A 17708-nucleotide genomic window follows, 5' to 3' on the forward strand; every position below is an offset into this window, starting at 1 on the left:
TTTTTTGGCCACATCCAACAATTACTATGTGAATCAAGCCAAGTAAGATGAGAAATTGTGCATTTACGATGATCAAAAGAACGTCATATTGTGTCGAATTTAGAAAATTATTACCCGATCATTACCTTCTCCCATACAAAAGCGAAAGGACAGGCACAATATTTTGTGATGCACAATATCCCTGCTTTTGTTTCTCTTTAACGGGGCCCTGCATAGGACAGATGTAAAAGGATACTTACAGTCACATGATCTAAATCTTGACCCATCTCTTGGGACGAGGCTTTAATGTCCCTCTCTGCAATCCACTGCTCCAAATCTTCTACTTCACGCCTCAGCTGAAACATGTGATAATGGTTGTCCAGATTCTGTCTCCGCTCATCTGCCCTGTCCCTTAGTGCGGTGTACTGCTTTTCCAGATTGTCCTGGTGTCTTATTATCTGTTCACTACGATTAGAAATAGGTATTATTTATAAGTCTTGGTCATGTTTCTTAGGCTCTGTTCGCATCTTCGCTAGGTTTTACGTTCGTCTGTTCAGCCATAGGAACAGAAAAAATGAGAAAAACTGAAGTGCCGAATCTGTCGCATGACGGACACCAATCGCGCCCGACTGTAATGGGTTTCGACAGATTTCCGTCATGTGTCCATCGTTTTGCTGGACAAAATAGAGCTGCATGCTGCACAATTTCGGCAGGCAGAAACTACTAATTCCTTACAGGGCATCTGACGAAGATATCAGCAAACCCTTTATTTAGTCTTTTAAAAGGTTTTTAATTAAACAAAACAAACAAAATAAACAAAAACATTTTAATAACAGCCAATTAAATTTTCTTATTTTATCCTTGATTAAAACACAAAATTCTTTAAATGACATTTTCTATGTTTTGAAGTCAATTTGCAAGTATCCCTAGAACCTTCTCTTTCTAAATAATTTTTTGGAACAGGAAGACAATGTCCCTTCGTCATGACCTTTTGGGCATATGCTTGAAAAAGCAATAAAATTCAGTAAATTGAAGTCAATGGACAACAAAGTGCAATTTCAAATAACCTCTTCATGCCCTTGCCCCCCGCCCAAAAAAAAGTGTGGTTCTCGACCTCCACACATGATTGTCCAGTGTGTCTTATTGTACCAGTAGTTGTCTGTACCTACCCATCAGGATGTTCTAATGACAGAAGTTTCTGAGATTGCTCTGCCAAATCTTTAATATTTTTTCCATATTGCTCCACTCCATGCTGCAAATTCAGGTGTTTCTTCAACATTAGAATTACACTTTCTTCATCCTGTTGAAACAGAAAAACATTGTGATGATCGCAGTTAGGGTAGCGTAAATAATGCGGATTTTCCACAACGGATTTTGTTGTGGAAAATCCGCAGCATAATACAGAAGCAGCAAAGTGGATGAGATTTTGAACAAATCTCATCCACACGCTGCGTAAACCGCTCAGAGATTGACCTGCAGTGCGTTTTTTTAATCCACAGCAAGTCAATTGTATTTGCGTAATCGCTGCTTATTTGTTATGGGTTTTCCCCATTCAATTCAATGGGGAGGTAAAACCTGCAACAAATAGCAGATGTTGCATTTTTTGCAGCGGAATTGCAGCGATTCCGCCGCCAAAAAGACGCAATTTACAATAAAAAAAACCTTATACTTACAGAATTCTGTATTTCTTCGTCCAAGCCAGGACATCGGAGGGACGCGTCTCCATGGTAAGTATCCCTTTCTTTTTTTTCACTGCAGGATTTCGGACGAAAAACTGCACCACAATTTGGTGCTGTTTTTTTGCCGGAGTTTCCTGCAGTTGCCAGCATGGATACACGGTGTGTTTTTATGCATTGTATCCATCCTGTGTGAACATACCCTAAGGGGTAGTTTACACTACACTGAGTTTTGCAGGCAAAAAAATCTGCCTCAATGTCCCTTCAGGAGTTTCAAGAGAGATTTTGAGCTGCCAGCGTTGTTTTAACGCTTTTTTTTCCCCGTGCGTTTTTTGCTGTGTTGAATCTAATGCAAGGACTGCAGGCAAAACACATTAAAAAAAACACACAGAAACGAGCGCCGCAGGTTTTTTTATGCCTTCCATTGACTTCAATAGGAGGTCAGAGGCGGAAACCGATGGAAGAAAGTATATGGCGCATTTTTTTCTGGAAGTGAACAAAAGCTGACTGGGAAAATAAAACACCTCTGGCTCTCATTCAAATTTGGTCCGTTTTTTTTTACGCTGATTCCAATGCAGTTTCCGTGTCAAAATCAGCACCAAAAAACTGACCAAAAAGTGTGAACTGACCATTACATGGATAGTGATCTATATGAGAAATTTATGTCTGTACTGGGTATTGGCTAAAACACAAGTAACATTGCTCCATTTAATACATATACTATACATTAACCTCACATACACTATACATGTACTATGCGTACATTTATTATACTATACAATTACTACACGTACATATACTATATATGTTAAGGATCTGCCTGACACAGCTTCTGTGTCGACGCCCGTGATCAATCAGTCTGCATCTGCTCCTAGGTCTGATAGAGTGACTCCATCTGCTACCACTCAGGCAGATAGGCTGAGGAGTGGGAGAACCTATCACAGCCTGGCCAGACGGAGCTAGCTCCCTCCCTCTGTCTATTTATACCTTCATTTCCTGCACTTCCTTGCCTGTGATTCTGTCTGGTTTCCTGACTCCGCTGTTCTTGCTAGTACTATTGACCTCTGCTTCTAATTGACCCTGGCTTTACTGACTACTCTCCTGCTCTGCGTTTGGTACCTCGTACACTCCTGGTTTGACTCGGCTCGATCACTACTCTTGTTGCTCACGGTGTTGCCGTGGGCAACTGAACCATTTCCCGTAGCTTTTGTGTACCCTTGTCTGTTTGTCTCTCGTGCACGTATTGAGCGTAGGGACCGTCGCCCAGTTGTACGCCGTCGCCTAGGACGGGTCGTGCAAGTAGGCAGGGACTCAGTGGCGAGTAGATTAGGGCTCACCTGTCTGTCTCCTTACCCCATCATTACAATATATTTATTAACTGCACATACATATATTACAGCATTCATTAACTACACATGCATAGTATAGGATGACCTATACATTTACTACACATACCCATACTATGCTGAATATTTACTACACGTACATATATTATACTATACATTTACTACACATACACATACTATACATTTACTACACACACATATATTATACATTTACTACACACATATATTATACATTTACTACATACACATATACTATACATTTACTACACACACATATACTACAGTGAAGGAAATAAGTATTTGATCCCTTGCTGATTTTGTACGTTTTCCCACTGTCAAAGACATCAACAGTCTAGAATTTTTAGGCTAGGTTAATTTTACCAGTGAGAGATAGATTATATAAAAAAAAAAAAGAATGAAAATCACATTTTCAAAATTATATATATTTATTTGCATTTTGCCACGAGAAATAAGTATTTGATCCCTTTGGCAAACAAGACTTAATACTTGGTGGCAAAACCCTTGTTGGCAAGCACAGCAGTCAGACGTTTTTTGTAGTTGATGATGAGGTTTGCATACATGTTAGATGGAATTTTGGCCCACTCCTCTTTGCAGATCATCTGTAAATCATTACGATTGAGGCTGTCGCTTGGCAACTCGGATCTTCAGCTCCCTCCATACGTTTTCGATGGGATTAAGGTCTGGAGACTGGCTAGGCCACTCCATGACCTTAATGTGCTTCTTTTTGAGCCACTCCTTTGTTGCCTTGGCTGTATGTTTCGGGTCATTGTCGTGCTGGAAGACCCAGCCACGAGCCATTTTTAATGTCCTGGTGGAGGGAAGGAGGTGGTCACTCAGGATTTGACGGTACATGGCTCCATCCATTCTCCCATTGATGCGGTGAAGTAGTCCTGTGCCCTTAGCAGAGAAACACCCCAAAAACATAATGTTTCCACCTCCATGCTTGACAGTGGGGACGGTGTTCTTTGGGTCATAGGCAGCATTTCTCTTCCTCCAAACACGGCGAGTTGAGTTAATGCCAAAGAGCTCAATTTTAGTCTCATCTGACCACAGCACCTTCTCCCAATCACTCTCAGAATCATCCAGATGTTCATTTGCAAGCTTCAGACAAGCCTGTACATGTGCCTTCTTGAGCAGGGGGACCTTGCGGGCACTGCAGGATTTTAATCAATTACGGCGTAATGTGTTACCAATGGGTTTCTTGGTGACTGTGGTCCCAGCTGCCTTGAGATCATTAACAAGTTCCCCCCGTGTAGTTTTCGGCTGAGCTCTCACCTTCCTCAGGATCAAGGATACCCCACGAGGTGAGATTTTGCATGGAGCCCCAGATCGATGTCGATTGACAGTCATTTTGTATGTCTTCCATTTTCTTACTATTGCACCAACAGTTGTCTCCTTCTCACCCAGCGTCTTACTTATGGTTTTGTAGCCCATTCCAGCCTTGTGCAGGTCTATGATGTTGTCCCTGACATCCTTAGAAAGCTCTTTGGTCTTGCCCATGTTGTAGAGGTTAGAGTCAGACTGATTAATTGAGTCTGTGGACAGGAGTCTTTTATACAGGTGACCATTTAAGACCGCTGTCTTTAATGCAGGCACCAAGTTGATTTGGAGCTTGTAACTGGTCTGGAGGAGGCTGAACTCTTAATGGTTGGTAGGGGATCAAATACTTATTTCTCTGTGCACAATGCAAATAAATATATATCATTTTGACTATGTGATTTTCTTTTTTTTTTTTAATATAATCTATCTCTCACTGGTAAAATTAACCTAGCCTAAAAATTCTAGACTGTTCATGTCTTTGACAGTGGGCAAACTTACAAAATCAGCAAGGGATCAAATACTTATTTCCTTCACTGTATACATTTACTACACATATACTATACATTTACTACATTTGCTTAAATTTCAGTGCATCTTCAAGTGCATTAGAAGATGATAAAATATGAGGCCTGATACATTGGGAATGTAGTTAATCGAAACCACTTAGAACATATAAGACTATTGAGGCATAAGACGTACATGTCTCCTTCTTAACTGTGATCACTAGTATCAAGGTTACATCATTTACAAAAATATAAGCTCAGCAAAAAAAAATAATTTCCCAAATTTAATTTTGTTACACCTTGTGATTTGAGAAATACAAATAAAATCGAGATTTTTTACATTATCACTATGAATGCAATGATTCTGCTTTATGAGAAATACATTAATTTTAAATATTGCCACCTGAAAGAAGTGCTGAGAGGGTTAAAACAGTGGATGTTAGGAAAGCCCCTAAGCAGTCCTCCAAACCACTGATTTGGTGGCTGCACCACGCTTCAGTCTACTCGCTCAATCAGTCAGGCAGAGGGCACAATGTGCAGGATTCCCTGCAAATCAGAAGGGCAGTGATGCTGATTCGCTGAGAGCAGGATCATGGGCTGTGGTTTATACCTACTATATATTATGCAGTACTCCTCCAGCTGTGTAGTTGATGTACGCAAACCTCCCAACAGTTCCAAATTCAGCAGGACAGTCCCGGATTCCGGGCGGTGTCCTGCTGTTCCGGGCAGCCATTGGCTTGTTCCGGTTTCAACTGTATGTGTGTCCTCGGGACGCAGATACAGTTGAATCCAATGCTGAAGCAGGGAAACGTCAGCTCCCTGCTTCAGCATTCAACTATGGAGTCTGGGCCAAGATTCTTGGAAAAGCCCTTGACGTCACTGTCCATATATGCTTGATAAAGGCTGCATTGAGCAGCTGAAACGTTGCACTGTTTACTGCACTGATGGGAGAATAAATCCACTTTTCTGACAACATCTGTTTGGAGTGCTGCCTCTCTTTTCTACTTCTTGTGTGGACATTGTGGGTTTTAAAAGTCAGATCCCTGGAAGTCTGTACCCATCTCGGCCCTGGAGGCTTCTTTTGTTCTGCTGTGCTGCTCACACTCTCTTTACTGTCCATATATGGACAGTGACGTCAGAGGCTCCTCCTGGAGTGAAATCTCCGGCCAGAACATTGCCAGGGATTCTGCTCCTAGAGGAGCCCCTGACGTCACTATCCATATATGGACAGTGATGTGAGGGGCTCTTCCTGAAAAGGAATCCCCGGTCAGTGGCTGTGTAGGGTTCTATGGGGGCATTCACAACAGCTGGTGAATATGAGAAACGTACCTTTGGCTTTTCATCACCCATCAAATAAAGCTGCTGTTCATCAATCCATGCCTCTGCTTCATTGGCATCCATATAATACAGCTGGGCCTCATTTGCCTGGTTCAGAGCTTTATGCCTATTTATTGTTGCTGTCTGCAATCGATCCCATTGATCTTGCAGTGATTGGCTCTGCTTTTTGATGGGTTCAGGGCTAACATCAGGTTCACCTTCCATTGCCTCTGCTCTTCTAATAACATCATCAACTCTTGGACCATGACCTAGTATTTCCTTCTGCAAAGTCTGAAATAAACATGAAAAAGATTAAATTGGAACATGTTAACAGTCCAAACACAGCAGAATTTTATGTAAAAAATGAAAACCAATTAATTTAATTTTAGCATCAAATTTGATATCATAAAATGTGCACAGGCATTAAATAGCTGTAATCTGCTGTCTCCATCAGTGCCATAGACTTTGAATAGAGGAGCAGAGCGCATACTCGACTGCCACTGCATTCAAACTCCTCCTCACTGTGGTCGTGCAGTGAGAAGGAACAGGGGGCTCGGGACCCCCGTTCTACTCATGGATTGAGTCCAGTCGACCATGTGGATAGATGATAAATGACGATTAAATGGGTAGTATTTAAAGGTTTGTATGATATTTTAAAGAAGCTTCTGCTTTTCTCCAGACACAGCCCCACTCTTGTCCATGAGCTATGTCTGATATTGTAGGTTTTAAGCTGCAATACCATACACAGCCAATGACAAATGTGGCGCTGTTTCTAGAGAAACGCATATCTCCTTTTCAAATCTCGTACAACTATTCATTATAAGAATGGGACAAATGTTATTCAAACTTATTTTCGATTATCTTTCAAATACATTACATTGAAGTAAGCCGTCTTTGCTTATCTGTTAAACAGTTTTCCCAACCTCAGGGATTTTGGCTAAAATTATCAATATGGATGTGATATGGACAAAGGTCCTTGTGGACATATCCCACATATATGAATGAGCGGAAATAAACCTACAATATCCCCCTGCAGTTTTAGCAGTATTGAAAGTATGTTTCAGTACTCTGTTAGTTGAGTCTTATTTGTTCAAATGTGTAAGACCATAAAGAACAAGGTGGCACAGGCTTCATTTTAAAAAGGGGTGATCTTTGTGAGACAAACCCTTTAAAGGGGTATTCCGGCCAACAGCATTTTTCACCTATTCACTGGATAGGTAGTAAATGCTATATTGGTGTGGGTCCAACTGCTGGGATCCCCACCAATCACCAAAACGGGGGACTCCAGGTCTCTAATTTTCCCCAGCCGCAAGCCCATAAACTTTGAATGGAGCGGCATCGCACATGCCGGCTTCTACTCCATTCAAGCTCCTTCTAGCTGCAGTCTTGTGGCTGTGGGGTATGGTGGGACTGAGCGGTTAGACCCAACGATCTAGTATTCATCACGTCTCAAGTGGATATGTGAAAAATGCTGTAGGCTGAAATATCCCTTTAAATTTTCATCACCCACTGAGAACCAGGAAGTGGCCAGGCTGAGCTGGAGCCCCCTTTTCCATGGGCCCATAGCAGATGCCTGGCCTGCCTCTGTGGCATGTATACTCAGATTCAACTAAAATTAGCCTGTGTACATCATTTTTACAGGACCTTAGAATCCAACCAATCCCAATAACAATGTTTTATTCAATGAATAAAGTCTACTCTTAGACATCATTACCTGATTCTTTTTCAGAAGCATCTGCACCATTTGAAGATTGTCGCCATAATTTTTCGACTCTGCAAGTGGCATTCTTTCTTCAACCCAGAGCTGCAAATAGATCAAGTGTCAGTTTGAAAATACTATAGAAAGACCATAAGATGTGACATGCAAAGACTGGCGATTAGGGTAACTACATCTAAAAGGAGAGCCCTGGGGATAAGGAGAGTGGGGGACTATGTGAGAAGAAGGACAAAAAAGAGAAAATCAAAAAATCTTCTAACCTAATAGACCACTGTAGAGTCCAAACATTGCCATGGTTGCACATGACCGTAGATTTTGTCCGTAATTACAGACACATTCATTTCTATGGCCAACGGACACCTTCCCGTATATTTACGGGAAGGTGTCCGTGCTGTAGAAAGGCTCCGCAAAAGATAGGACATGTCCTATTTTTTGCTTTTTACGGACTGTGCGCCCGTACTTTATACTATTTGCATGCCGTCAGCAGCCAGCCATGCCCGTAATCATGGACTGTGATTACAGGCACGGTCGTGTGCATGGGGCCTAAGTCAAGAATGAATCCCGGTCTGGGAGGCCAAGTAATGCAGAACATTGATGGACTTTACCACCACAGACATTGAAGGTATATTGATAGGATATACCATTAATTCTGATTGGTGGGGATCTGTCTTCTGGGACTATCGATAGGATATGCCAATAATGTCTGATTGGTAAGGGGCTGATCACCGATGCCTAGAATGAAAGGGCCGCAGCTCTAGGTAGAGCACAGGGCCTTTTCAGCCTCTTTGACACAGTGCCATGCCCAACCACAGACTGGTACCATAGAAACCTATGTCAGTGTAGTTTAGTATAAAAATGGTATAAGGTGAAAAACTTTGTAAAATTAGCCATTGATATAGGATGGAAGCCTTGTATTAGATCAAATGTCCTGTTGTTTACCTTCATTGTTCTCTGTCCCTGAAGAATGGTAAGAGGTATTCCCAACTCAAGATATTAATGGCATATCCATAGGATATGCCATAAATGTCTGATAGGTGCATGAGACCCACACCTATATGGAGAACAACGTGCTGAGCTGTTTCCATAACTCCCATAAAATTTGGTGGAGAGAGCCGCGGCCACCTCTCTATTCATTCTCCACTTGGATGTGGATGTGTCATAAATGTCTGAGATGAGAAAACCCCTGTAAGTTCTCTAGTTTTGTATGTATAAAGTATATTGAAACAAGGACATGACATGCTCACACTTTGTATTATATGTTATTTAGTAATTCAGTTCCCAAAAACATATCTCGGGGATCACTGCTACATGGAAATGCTGGGTGTAAACAAAAAGTACAGTCCCTGCAGCTGTGGTCCCTGACATCTACACTCGATATATATTAAAGAGTGAGTACTTATTGTTCCCATTTCATTAATACATATTTTGTGTCATCAGTTTATGTGTCTAATAATTTTGTATTATACCATATATAACCGAACATTAACCAGTCTGAGCACTTACAATTTCATCTGCCAGGTCCCGGTGCAGCTGGTGAACCTGCTTTGAAGATTGTAGTCTTCTCTTTCTTTCTTGCATTGGCCCTTGAAGCTGTAGAAAACGTTCTTTCATGTTTTGTTCCTTTTCACCAAGGCCCTTGTCTTCTGTAAGTGATAATACATCTTGAAGTACTTCATTTATTTCTGTTGTTTTCTGGTCAATTTGATCTTCCATTCTCTGTGGATATACCATAAAAAAAGGAAAATTTCAAGGATCAACAGTGATCTTGTAAGATGCTTTCCAGAAACAATATAACTAGTCATATCCAGGAAGGCGCCTCACCGATGATGACTTGCTGTCCCCAGTTTATAGCATGCGACTCCGATATTGTGCTACATCATGTGACTGTTGCATGCAATTTTATTATTCAACTCAGTCTGGACTGTATAGTTATTTAAAAAGATGCTTTCACATGTGACAAAAGCTGCTTATGAATCACGTGCAAATCACACATTCACCCTTATGTGACATTTGAAGGGAGTTGCCTTACACACTTATTTTCAGCATGCTATGCCACCAGATCTTTTGAGAAAGAACTTTGATGGACTAAAATGTAAGACACTTGGATCAGGACAACCACTATGTTGAAAGGGGTTGTCTCATGAAGAAAACCCCTGTCCATATGTCTTATTAGGGCATAAGGACATCATAGAGGGGGTGCCCCGCTCGGGCACCCCCCTCTATGAGCCAGAATGGAGAGCTGAGCTGCTCTTAGCAACCGGCTCCCATTCTGGCGGACTTGAGCCGTCCTTATACAGTGAAGGAAATAAGTATTTGATCCCTTGCTGATTTTGTAAGTTTGCCCACTGTCAAAGACATGAACAGTCTAGAATTTTTAGGCTAGGTTAATTTTACCAGTGAGAGATAGATTATATAAAAAAAAATTAAAAAAATCACATAGTCAAAATGATATATATTTATTTGCATTGTGCACAGAGAAATAAGTATTTGATCCCCTACCAACCATTAAGAGTTCAGCCTCCTCCAGACCAGTTACACGCTCCAAATCAACTTGGTGCCTGCATTATAGACAGCTCTTACATGGTCACCTGTATAAAAGACTCCTGTCCACAGACTCAATGAATCAGTCTGACTCTAACCTCTACAACATGGGCAAGACCAAAGAGCTTTCTAAGGATGTCAGGGACAAGATCATAGACCTGCACAAGGCTGGAATGGGCTACAAAACCATAAGTAAGACGCTGGGTGAGAAGGAGACAACTGTTGGTGCAATAGTAAGAAAATGGAAGACATACAAAATGACTGTCAATCGACATCGATCTGGGGCTCCATGCAAAATCTCACCTCGTGGGGTATCCTTGATCCTGAGGAAGGTGAGAGCTGAGCCGAAAACTACACGGGGGGAACTTGTTAATGATCTCAAGGCAGCTGGGACCACAGTCACCAAGAAAACCATTGGTAACACATTACGCCGTAATGGATTAAAATCCTGCAGTGCCCGCAAGGTCCCCCTGCTCAAGAAGGCACATGTACAGGCCCGTCTGAAGTTTGCAAATGAACATCTGGATGATTCTGAGAGTGATTGGGAGAAGGTGCTGTGGTCAGATGAGACTAAAATTGAGCTCTTTGGCATTAACTCAACTCGCCGTGTTTGGAGGAAGAGAAATGCTGCCTATGACCCAAAGAACACCGTCCCCACTGTCAAGCATGGAGGTGGAAACATTATGTTTTGGGGGTGTTTCTCTGCTAAGGGCACAGGACTACTTCACCGCATCAATGGGAGAATGGATGGAGCCATGTACCGTCAAATCCTGAGTGACAACCTCCTTCCCTCCACCAGGACATTAAAAATGGCTTGTGGCTGGGTCTTCCAGCATGACAATGACCCGAAACATACAGCCAAGGCAACAAAGGAGTGGCTCAAAAAGAAGCACATTAAGGTCATGGAGTGGCCTAGCCAGTCTCCAGACCTTAATCCCATCGAAAACTTATGGAGGGAGCTGAAGATCCGAGTTGCCAAGCGACAGCCTCGAAATCTTAATGATTTACAGATGATCTGCAAAGAGGAGTGGGCCAAAATTCCATCTAACATGTGTGCAAACCTCATCATCCACTACAAAAAACATCTGACTGCTGTGCTTGCCAACAAGGGTTTTGCCACCAAGTATTAAGTCTTGTTTGCCAAAGGGATCAAATACTTATTTCTCTGTGCACAATGCAAATAAATATATATAATTTTGACAATGTGATTTATTTTTATTTTTTTTATATAATCTATCTCTCACTGGTAAAATTAACCTAGCCTAAAAATTCTAGACTGTTCATGTCTTTGACAGTGGGCAAACTTACAAAATCAGCAAGGGATCAAATACTTATTTCCTTCACTGTATATATAGGACAGCCATTCATCTGAAATACTACATGGCCTGGCTGGCTGAGGCTTCCCCCTCAGCTGTTTGCCAGGGGTGCAGGGAGAAGGACGATAGGTGATCAGCTGATTGTCTCAGGGCTGCAATCTAATAGGCGTTTTCTCTGATGGGACAACACATTTAAGGATTGTGGATCATTACCGATAATGATTCTTTAAGATAAATAAAAACTTAGGTTCAATAGCCATTTAATTACTTGTGAGCCTTATCTATGTTCAGTATAAAGCTGAGCCCTTACCTTGTGTTTGTTGAGAAGAATAATGACACTTGTCAAGTCTTTTCCATAGTCACCCGATACCACCTGCATCTCTATGTCATGTATCCATGTAACTATGTCTGTAAACCTTTGTTCATACAGCTCCGCATGATGGGCATCAAACAGAGTCTGCTCCTTCTTCAGTGTGGTTGACTCCAGCTCATCCCACTGGTCATGTAAAGTACAGAGCTTCTCAGAGATTGTTGGAGCAAATTGTGGTTTTTCCTCTGCCAACAGTTGCCCTTTCTAAAGAAATTGAAGACACAAATGTTATAAGTGTTCTCATACTGTGACTGACTGCCATGGAGACCTTAGAGAGGGAGGAGATGGACCCTCTGGGTGACCATGTACAGGAAATGAACAGCTAACATGGCTGACAGTGATAGATGACAGACAGCTACTTCCTGTGCCTGAACCTGGCGGCACGAGAAGTCTGCAGCACATACGGTTGATATTACTTGAGAAAGATTACATAGAATTACTGCAAATAAGGAGTCAAGAGCACATCCAAGCTTTCGTTTTTGGTTGGGGGAACACTTAAGAATTTACCCTGTCAATCTTCTGCAGTCTGTCTTTGTTAGAATCAATTTCAGCCTTAAAAGATTGGTGTTTTAACCATTTGCTGTGCAGATTGCGAGCTTCCTCATATGATGTATCCTGAGCAGTCAGCATTTTTTCACTTATCCACAAGGCAAACTGAAAAAATAAATGATAATAGGTAAATATACATAAAATATTGATATTGTTACATACATGATATTTCTTCCTGGCCTTTTGGTAATTTCCTCTTAATAATATGTGGCTTTGTTGTATACATTGGCCATAAGGTCATCCTCAGACCATATTTTCCCCTCTATTTGACTAAGACCCCTTCAATTTCGAGAGATCAACACCAGGTCTGGAGTTTTTGAGCCCATGCATGTTACAACATTGTCATGACATTATAAAATACTAATAAATTACCTTCCCCACTGCAGTAAATATAGACAATACCTGACCACAAAATCAATGCCTAAATATATCAGTTGGTACGGACATTGATTGAAAAAAAAAAAAAAGTCAAAGAAAAGTTTACCTCATCACAGTTTTCCACAAAATCCTGAAGATCAACATGATCCTTCAATAGAGTTGAGACCTGTTCTGCCTTATCCACATTCACCGCATACCTGAATGAATACAATGCATCTGATCAATCGTCATAGTTTATTCTTCAAACACTTTGCTATACTGACAAATGTGTACATTTATTACATTTTTATATGGCATCTTTATATTAAATGTACTTAAAATTATCAGTCTTACCACAGTAAGAAAGACTCTTTAAGTAACAGCCACTAAGAGTCAATAGCAAATCGTGTAAAGATTATTCCCTATGGGTAAAATGAGATAGCTGCATGACTGCTTATGACTTTTCCCCCCATAGAGGATAATTGATGTCGCATTGCAACTATAATTTTCACCCGAGCCTCCAGTTCTTCCCTCCTCCAGTATTTTACAAACATCCGTTTATATATCCTTATGTGCCTTTTCCATGTCCTCCCCCCATCTAGTCTGACATACTTCTAATTTAGTGTATCCTCTGTGCTTTATTAGTTTATTGCAGATGTTCCTGCCCCTGTGTATAGTCGAGCCTATTCTTTCCCTGTGCCTGGGCCCACCGGAGGAGCCCAAGTCTGACTCATTAGATCTATATCCCTATAGAAACTGTAGTTGCCTTCTCTCTTTTATATTCTTATTCCCTAATGGAAGCAATGAAATGGGACTCCTTACAAAATGAGTCTAAACCATGATTTCCAACTATACCTATCATGCAATAAGCCTGCTTTTTCAATAGCTTTATCAGCAAAAATGTTCTTATTTTCTTCCAATTTCTCTGCAATATTTATTGTTCCAATAATCTTTTCTTCGTTATTTTCCATGGTGGTCAAAAGGTCTTCATGTTTCTTTAACCTGTTTTGTGACCCTTGAAAAGTATTTGGTAGCTCAGTATGAGCAAGGGTGTATTCCTTGGAAATGAAAAAAAAAAAATAATTATAATATTATAAACTCAATAATCATTAAATGACCCAAAAGTTGAATCTTACTAATCTTTCTCGTACGTCATGCTCTGGGCATCTCGGTAACATTATAACAACACAATCTATTCCAACTACAAGGAATAGATTGTACTGTAAGGATTATCTAATGAAGACAACCCCTGTCTATATGCCCTATATGTGCAGATGGATGTCATAGAAGGGAGTCCCCTAGTCGGGAACCCCTTCTATGAGTATCTGTCAGAGCTACTAACCTTCTGGTGGATAAGCCACATCCATACATTACGTGGACGGCCATTCATTTGATCGGCTGCCATGTAAAGCTCCATTCCCCGGGCAGCAGGTAAAATGTGGGACCAGACTTTACTTCCCCCAGTGATGACAACTAATCGCCAGGGTTTGGAGAAGCCAAGTTTTTAATAAAAAAAAATACCTGATTGCTTAAAATGGCTTCAGATTGCTTCACATCTTTCAAGAACTTCTGGAATTCCAGGCACTGAGAAAGGAAATATTCCCTATTGTTCCACATTTTGTGCAGGTCATTCCATCCAACCTCTAAATTTGTTACCCTTTGCTCAAGCTGCTGGTACTGAGGGTCAGTTTGACCACTTGTTACTTTGCTGCCTATGTCCACAACATCATGGAAATCAGGTTCATGATGTTCCATGTCATCTTTAAGTGCAAGGTGGTTATGGTATAGTTGTTCTGCTTCTGCCAGGGAAGTTGGCGTGTCTTCTGAAGCTGTTGACTGTTGTGCTCTATAGAGCCATGTCTCAAAATCAAATAAGTCAACCAAGAGTTTCTGCAGCTTGCTGCTTTCCCCAAGCAAGTCTTCTTGATTCTGCAGTGACGTCTGTAAGTCCTGCCATACATTATTGATACCAATCAGTTTGTCATAAATATCTTGAGCGTGGTCAGGATTGTCATTTGACAGTTGTTTTGCCTCTTCTTGTAAAATTATGAGTTTAGTTTCAATAGATTCAAGATCTTTCTCAATACCATATAGCTTCCTCTGAACTGACATGACCGCAGCAAGATCGTCCCCAAGATCCTGGATGGAGTCAACCACCCTGATCTTCTCCAATATCCAGTTCTTGGTTTCTTCACACTCCAAGCCATAGTTGTGGAGGCCAAGAGCAAAATCAACAGCTACTCTCTTATTTGCCACCATTCTTTGAAACTCATTCCATCTGCATGATACAGAAATATAAAAATGATATGTATTTATACTTCAGGAACAGCCCCTGGCACCTTAAACTAATGTACACCTTGAACGTAGCCGAATTAGGGCTTGTTTTCTGTACTATGAGTTGTATTTATTAATTGCATCCTTTTGGATTACATAACTTATTGAACAACTTTAACTTTTGGGGAGAAAAGGAAAAAAAGCAGCAATTCCCGACTTTTTAAATATTTTTTTACATTTACGCTGTTCACCATGTAGCATAAATAACATCTTAGAGTTAGTCTATGGGTCAGAATGATTATGGCGTACCATTTTATGGTAGCATTTTGGGGTATTTAAAACGTATAGATTCATTTTTATTTATTTTTTTAACAAAAACAGCAGTTCTGCTATAATAAAACATTTCATATAGAGAAAAAAGGGTTGTTTTTTTAATTTGGATTTTTATTTTTTTAACGGTTTATTTAATTTATTTTTACAATTTTCTTTAGTCATTTTTTTTTAGTCCCCACTATGGAACTTGAACATGCCATCCTCTAATCGCTTCTGTAATACACTGTAAAACTTCTGTTTTACACTGACAGTGTAAACAGTGCCTAATAAGCCCTCATACATGGCAGATCTGGGGGCCCTCAATAGGCTTCTGGCTGCCATGGCAACTCATCGGCACTCCGCAATTACGTTGCGTGGGCACCATTAAGGTGACACAGGGAGCTTCTAACTATTTAGATGCAGAGGTCTCCATTGACCACAGCATCTAATGGGTTTAACGACTGAGCCAGAGCTGTAAATTTGCAGTGCAGGAAGGGATAAAAGGTAAAAAAAAAACTGCCTCTCAGCCTCTGCCCCCTAAAGGCACACACCTGTGTTGGTTTCATGCCCCCCAAATACATTCTAATAGGTAATTTGACATCCTATGGAACTGGCCCTAGCTTGTGTACCTGGGATAGGGAAATTACATTGAGTGCCCAATTGGAGACCAATGTGAAAAATTACAATCTGTATACAGAGATGTAGAAGATGTTGGTGCTATATAAGCAATTGGAGATAAATATATACATAAATAAAATATGAAAAATAATCTTATATCACCTGTTATTCATGTTCTCCTGGTCTTGCTTCACTTGCATTCTGTTGGGATGTCCACTTTCAAAGAGAGCGTCAGAAGCTTTATTGACATTTTCAATTTGGGAAGCCATTGCTTTCATTTCCTGATTCAGAGTATTAAATCTAGAAAAGTGACATCAATTATCAAATCTGTTGTTTAGCTGTACAGATACTTCCAATAATACAATTAGTAACTCACTGATCTGCACCCAAAAGGAAAAAATTGCAGTGAGTCTAGATTCTCCCAAGCAGCCCATAGAAATAATATAACATTCTGTCTGCCTGCAGCTGCCATTAGAGGGAGCCTACTGCATACTGTTTATACATTAAACTCCATAATAGAACAGTATGCAGCAAGCTCCCCCTAGTTGCAGCTGTAGGCAGCCAAAATGTCATGTTTAAAATCTACAGTATGTCTATGCAGAAGATTTGGAGCTCCGACAGGTATAAAGATATATTAAGAAATTAATCATCACAAAATTGTTGACCTAAAAAAAAGACATGCAAAAAAAGGTGTTGCTCTATTACCTTATCTGTTTTAGAGATTTTGAGCAAAGATAACATAGATGCTTAAGGCTTCGTTCACATCTGCGCCAGGGTCCCGTTCCGTCTGAGCTTTCTGTCGGAACAGGACCCTGACTGACACAAACGGAAATCAAAGGTCGACTACACTATTGACTTTGTCAAAACGACGGAACCCTTGAACAACGGAGACAAACGGAAACCATTGGCACCGTATCCGTCACCATTGAAATCAATGGTGATGGAAACGGAAACCTATGATTTCCGTTTGTGTCTGTTAGGGCTCCGTTCCGATGAAAAGCTCAGACGGAGCCCTAGCGCAGATGTGAACAAAGCCTAAACTTTAACCACCTTACAATTACATGCCACAATACAACAACTTAACTTTCAAATCTCTCCGACCAAAAGTTTTTAAGCCTATTTAGCCTAAAATATATAACAAATCTACCAATCAACAAGTTTTAATCTCTTGTACAGTTTTATCTTGAAGGGTCCTCTTACACAGGCCGACATGTAAATGTAAACGATCGTGTAAACGAGTAAACAAACACCGATCAACGAGACATTCGTTGATCGGCGCTCATTTGCTCCTCTCACAAGGAGCTAGTATGGGGTCGAGTGCTCGGTACTCTGATTGCTCCTCCCCATACATTTCTATCATGTATATCATAAACGATACAACCAGCCGATAAACAAGCGTTTGCCTGTTCATCGGCTGATTGTTGCCCTGTGAATGCTCGTTTCACCGATAATTGGCACATGTAAATGGCCCTAAAGAAAAAATAGTTTTGCT

The 17708-nt window shown here is 40.8% G+C and overlaps 1 protein-coding gene across 1 annotated transcript in view; it reads right to left on the reverse strand.

Moving 5' to 3' along the window:
* LOC142664805 (spectrin beta chain, erythrocytic-like) overlaps positions 1–17708 on the reverse strand; it is a 77681-nt gene that overhangs the window by 21162 nt on the left and 38811 nt on the right. Inside the window, exons 15-25 of the mRNA XM_075844142.1 lie at positions 16379–16516; positions 14534–15290; positions 13868–14070; positions 13140–13230; positions 12614–12760; positions 12047–12310; positions 9383–9595; positions 7877–7966; positions 6175–6453; positions 1149–1279; positions 240–444 (exon numbers count right to left, since the gene is read on the reverse strand). Of these exons, the coding sequence (XP_075700257.1) occupies positions 240–444; positions 1149–1279; positions 6175–6453; positions 7877–7966; positions 9383–9595; positions 12047–12310; positions 12614–12760; positions 13140–13230; positions 13868–14070; positions 14534–15290; positions 16379–16516 (2518 nt within the window). The remainder of the gene's footprint in view (positions 1–239; positions 445–1148; positions 1280–6174; positions 6454–7876; positions 7967–9382; positions 9596–12046; positions 12311–12613; positions 12761–13139; positions 13231–13867; positions 14071–14533; positions 15291–16378; positions 16517–17708) is intronic.

Source organism: Rhinoderma darwinii, chromosome 12 (assembly GCF_050947455.1).
Source record: "Rhinoderma darwinii isolate aRhiDar2 chromosome 12, aRhiDar2.hap1, whole genome shotgun sequence".
Lineage (NCBI taxonomy): Eukaryota > Metazoa > Chordata > Amphibia > Anura > Rhinodermatidae > Rhinoderma > Rhinoderma darwinii.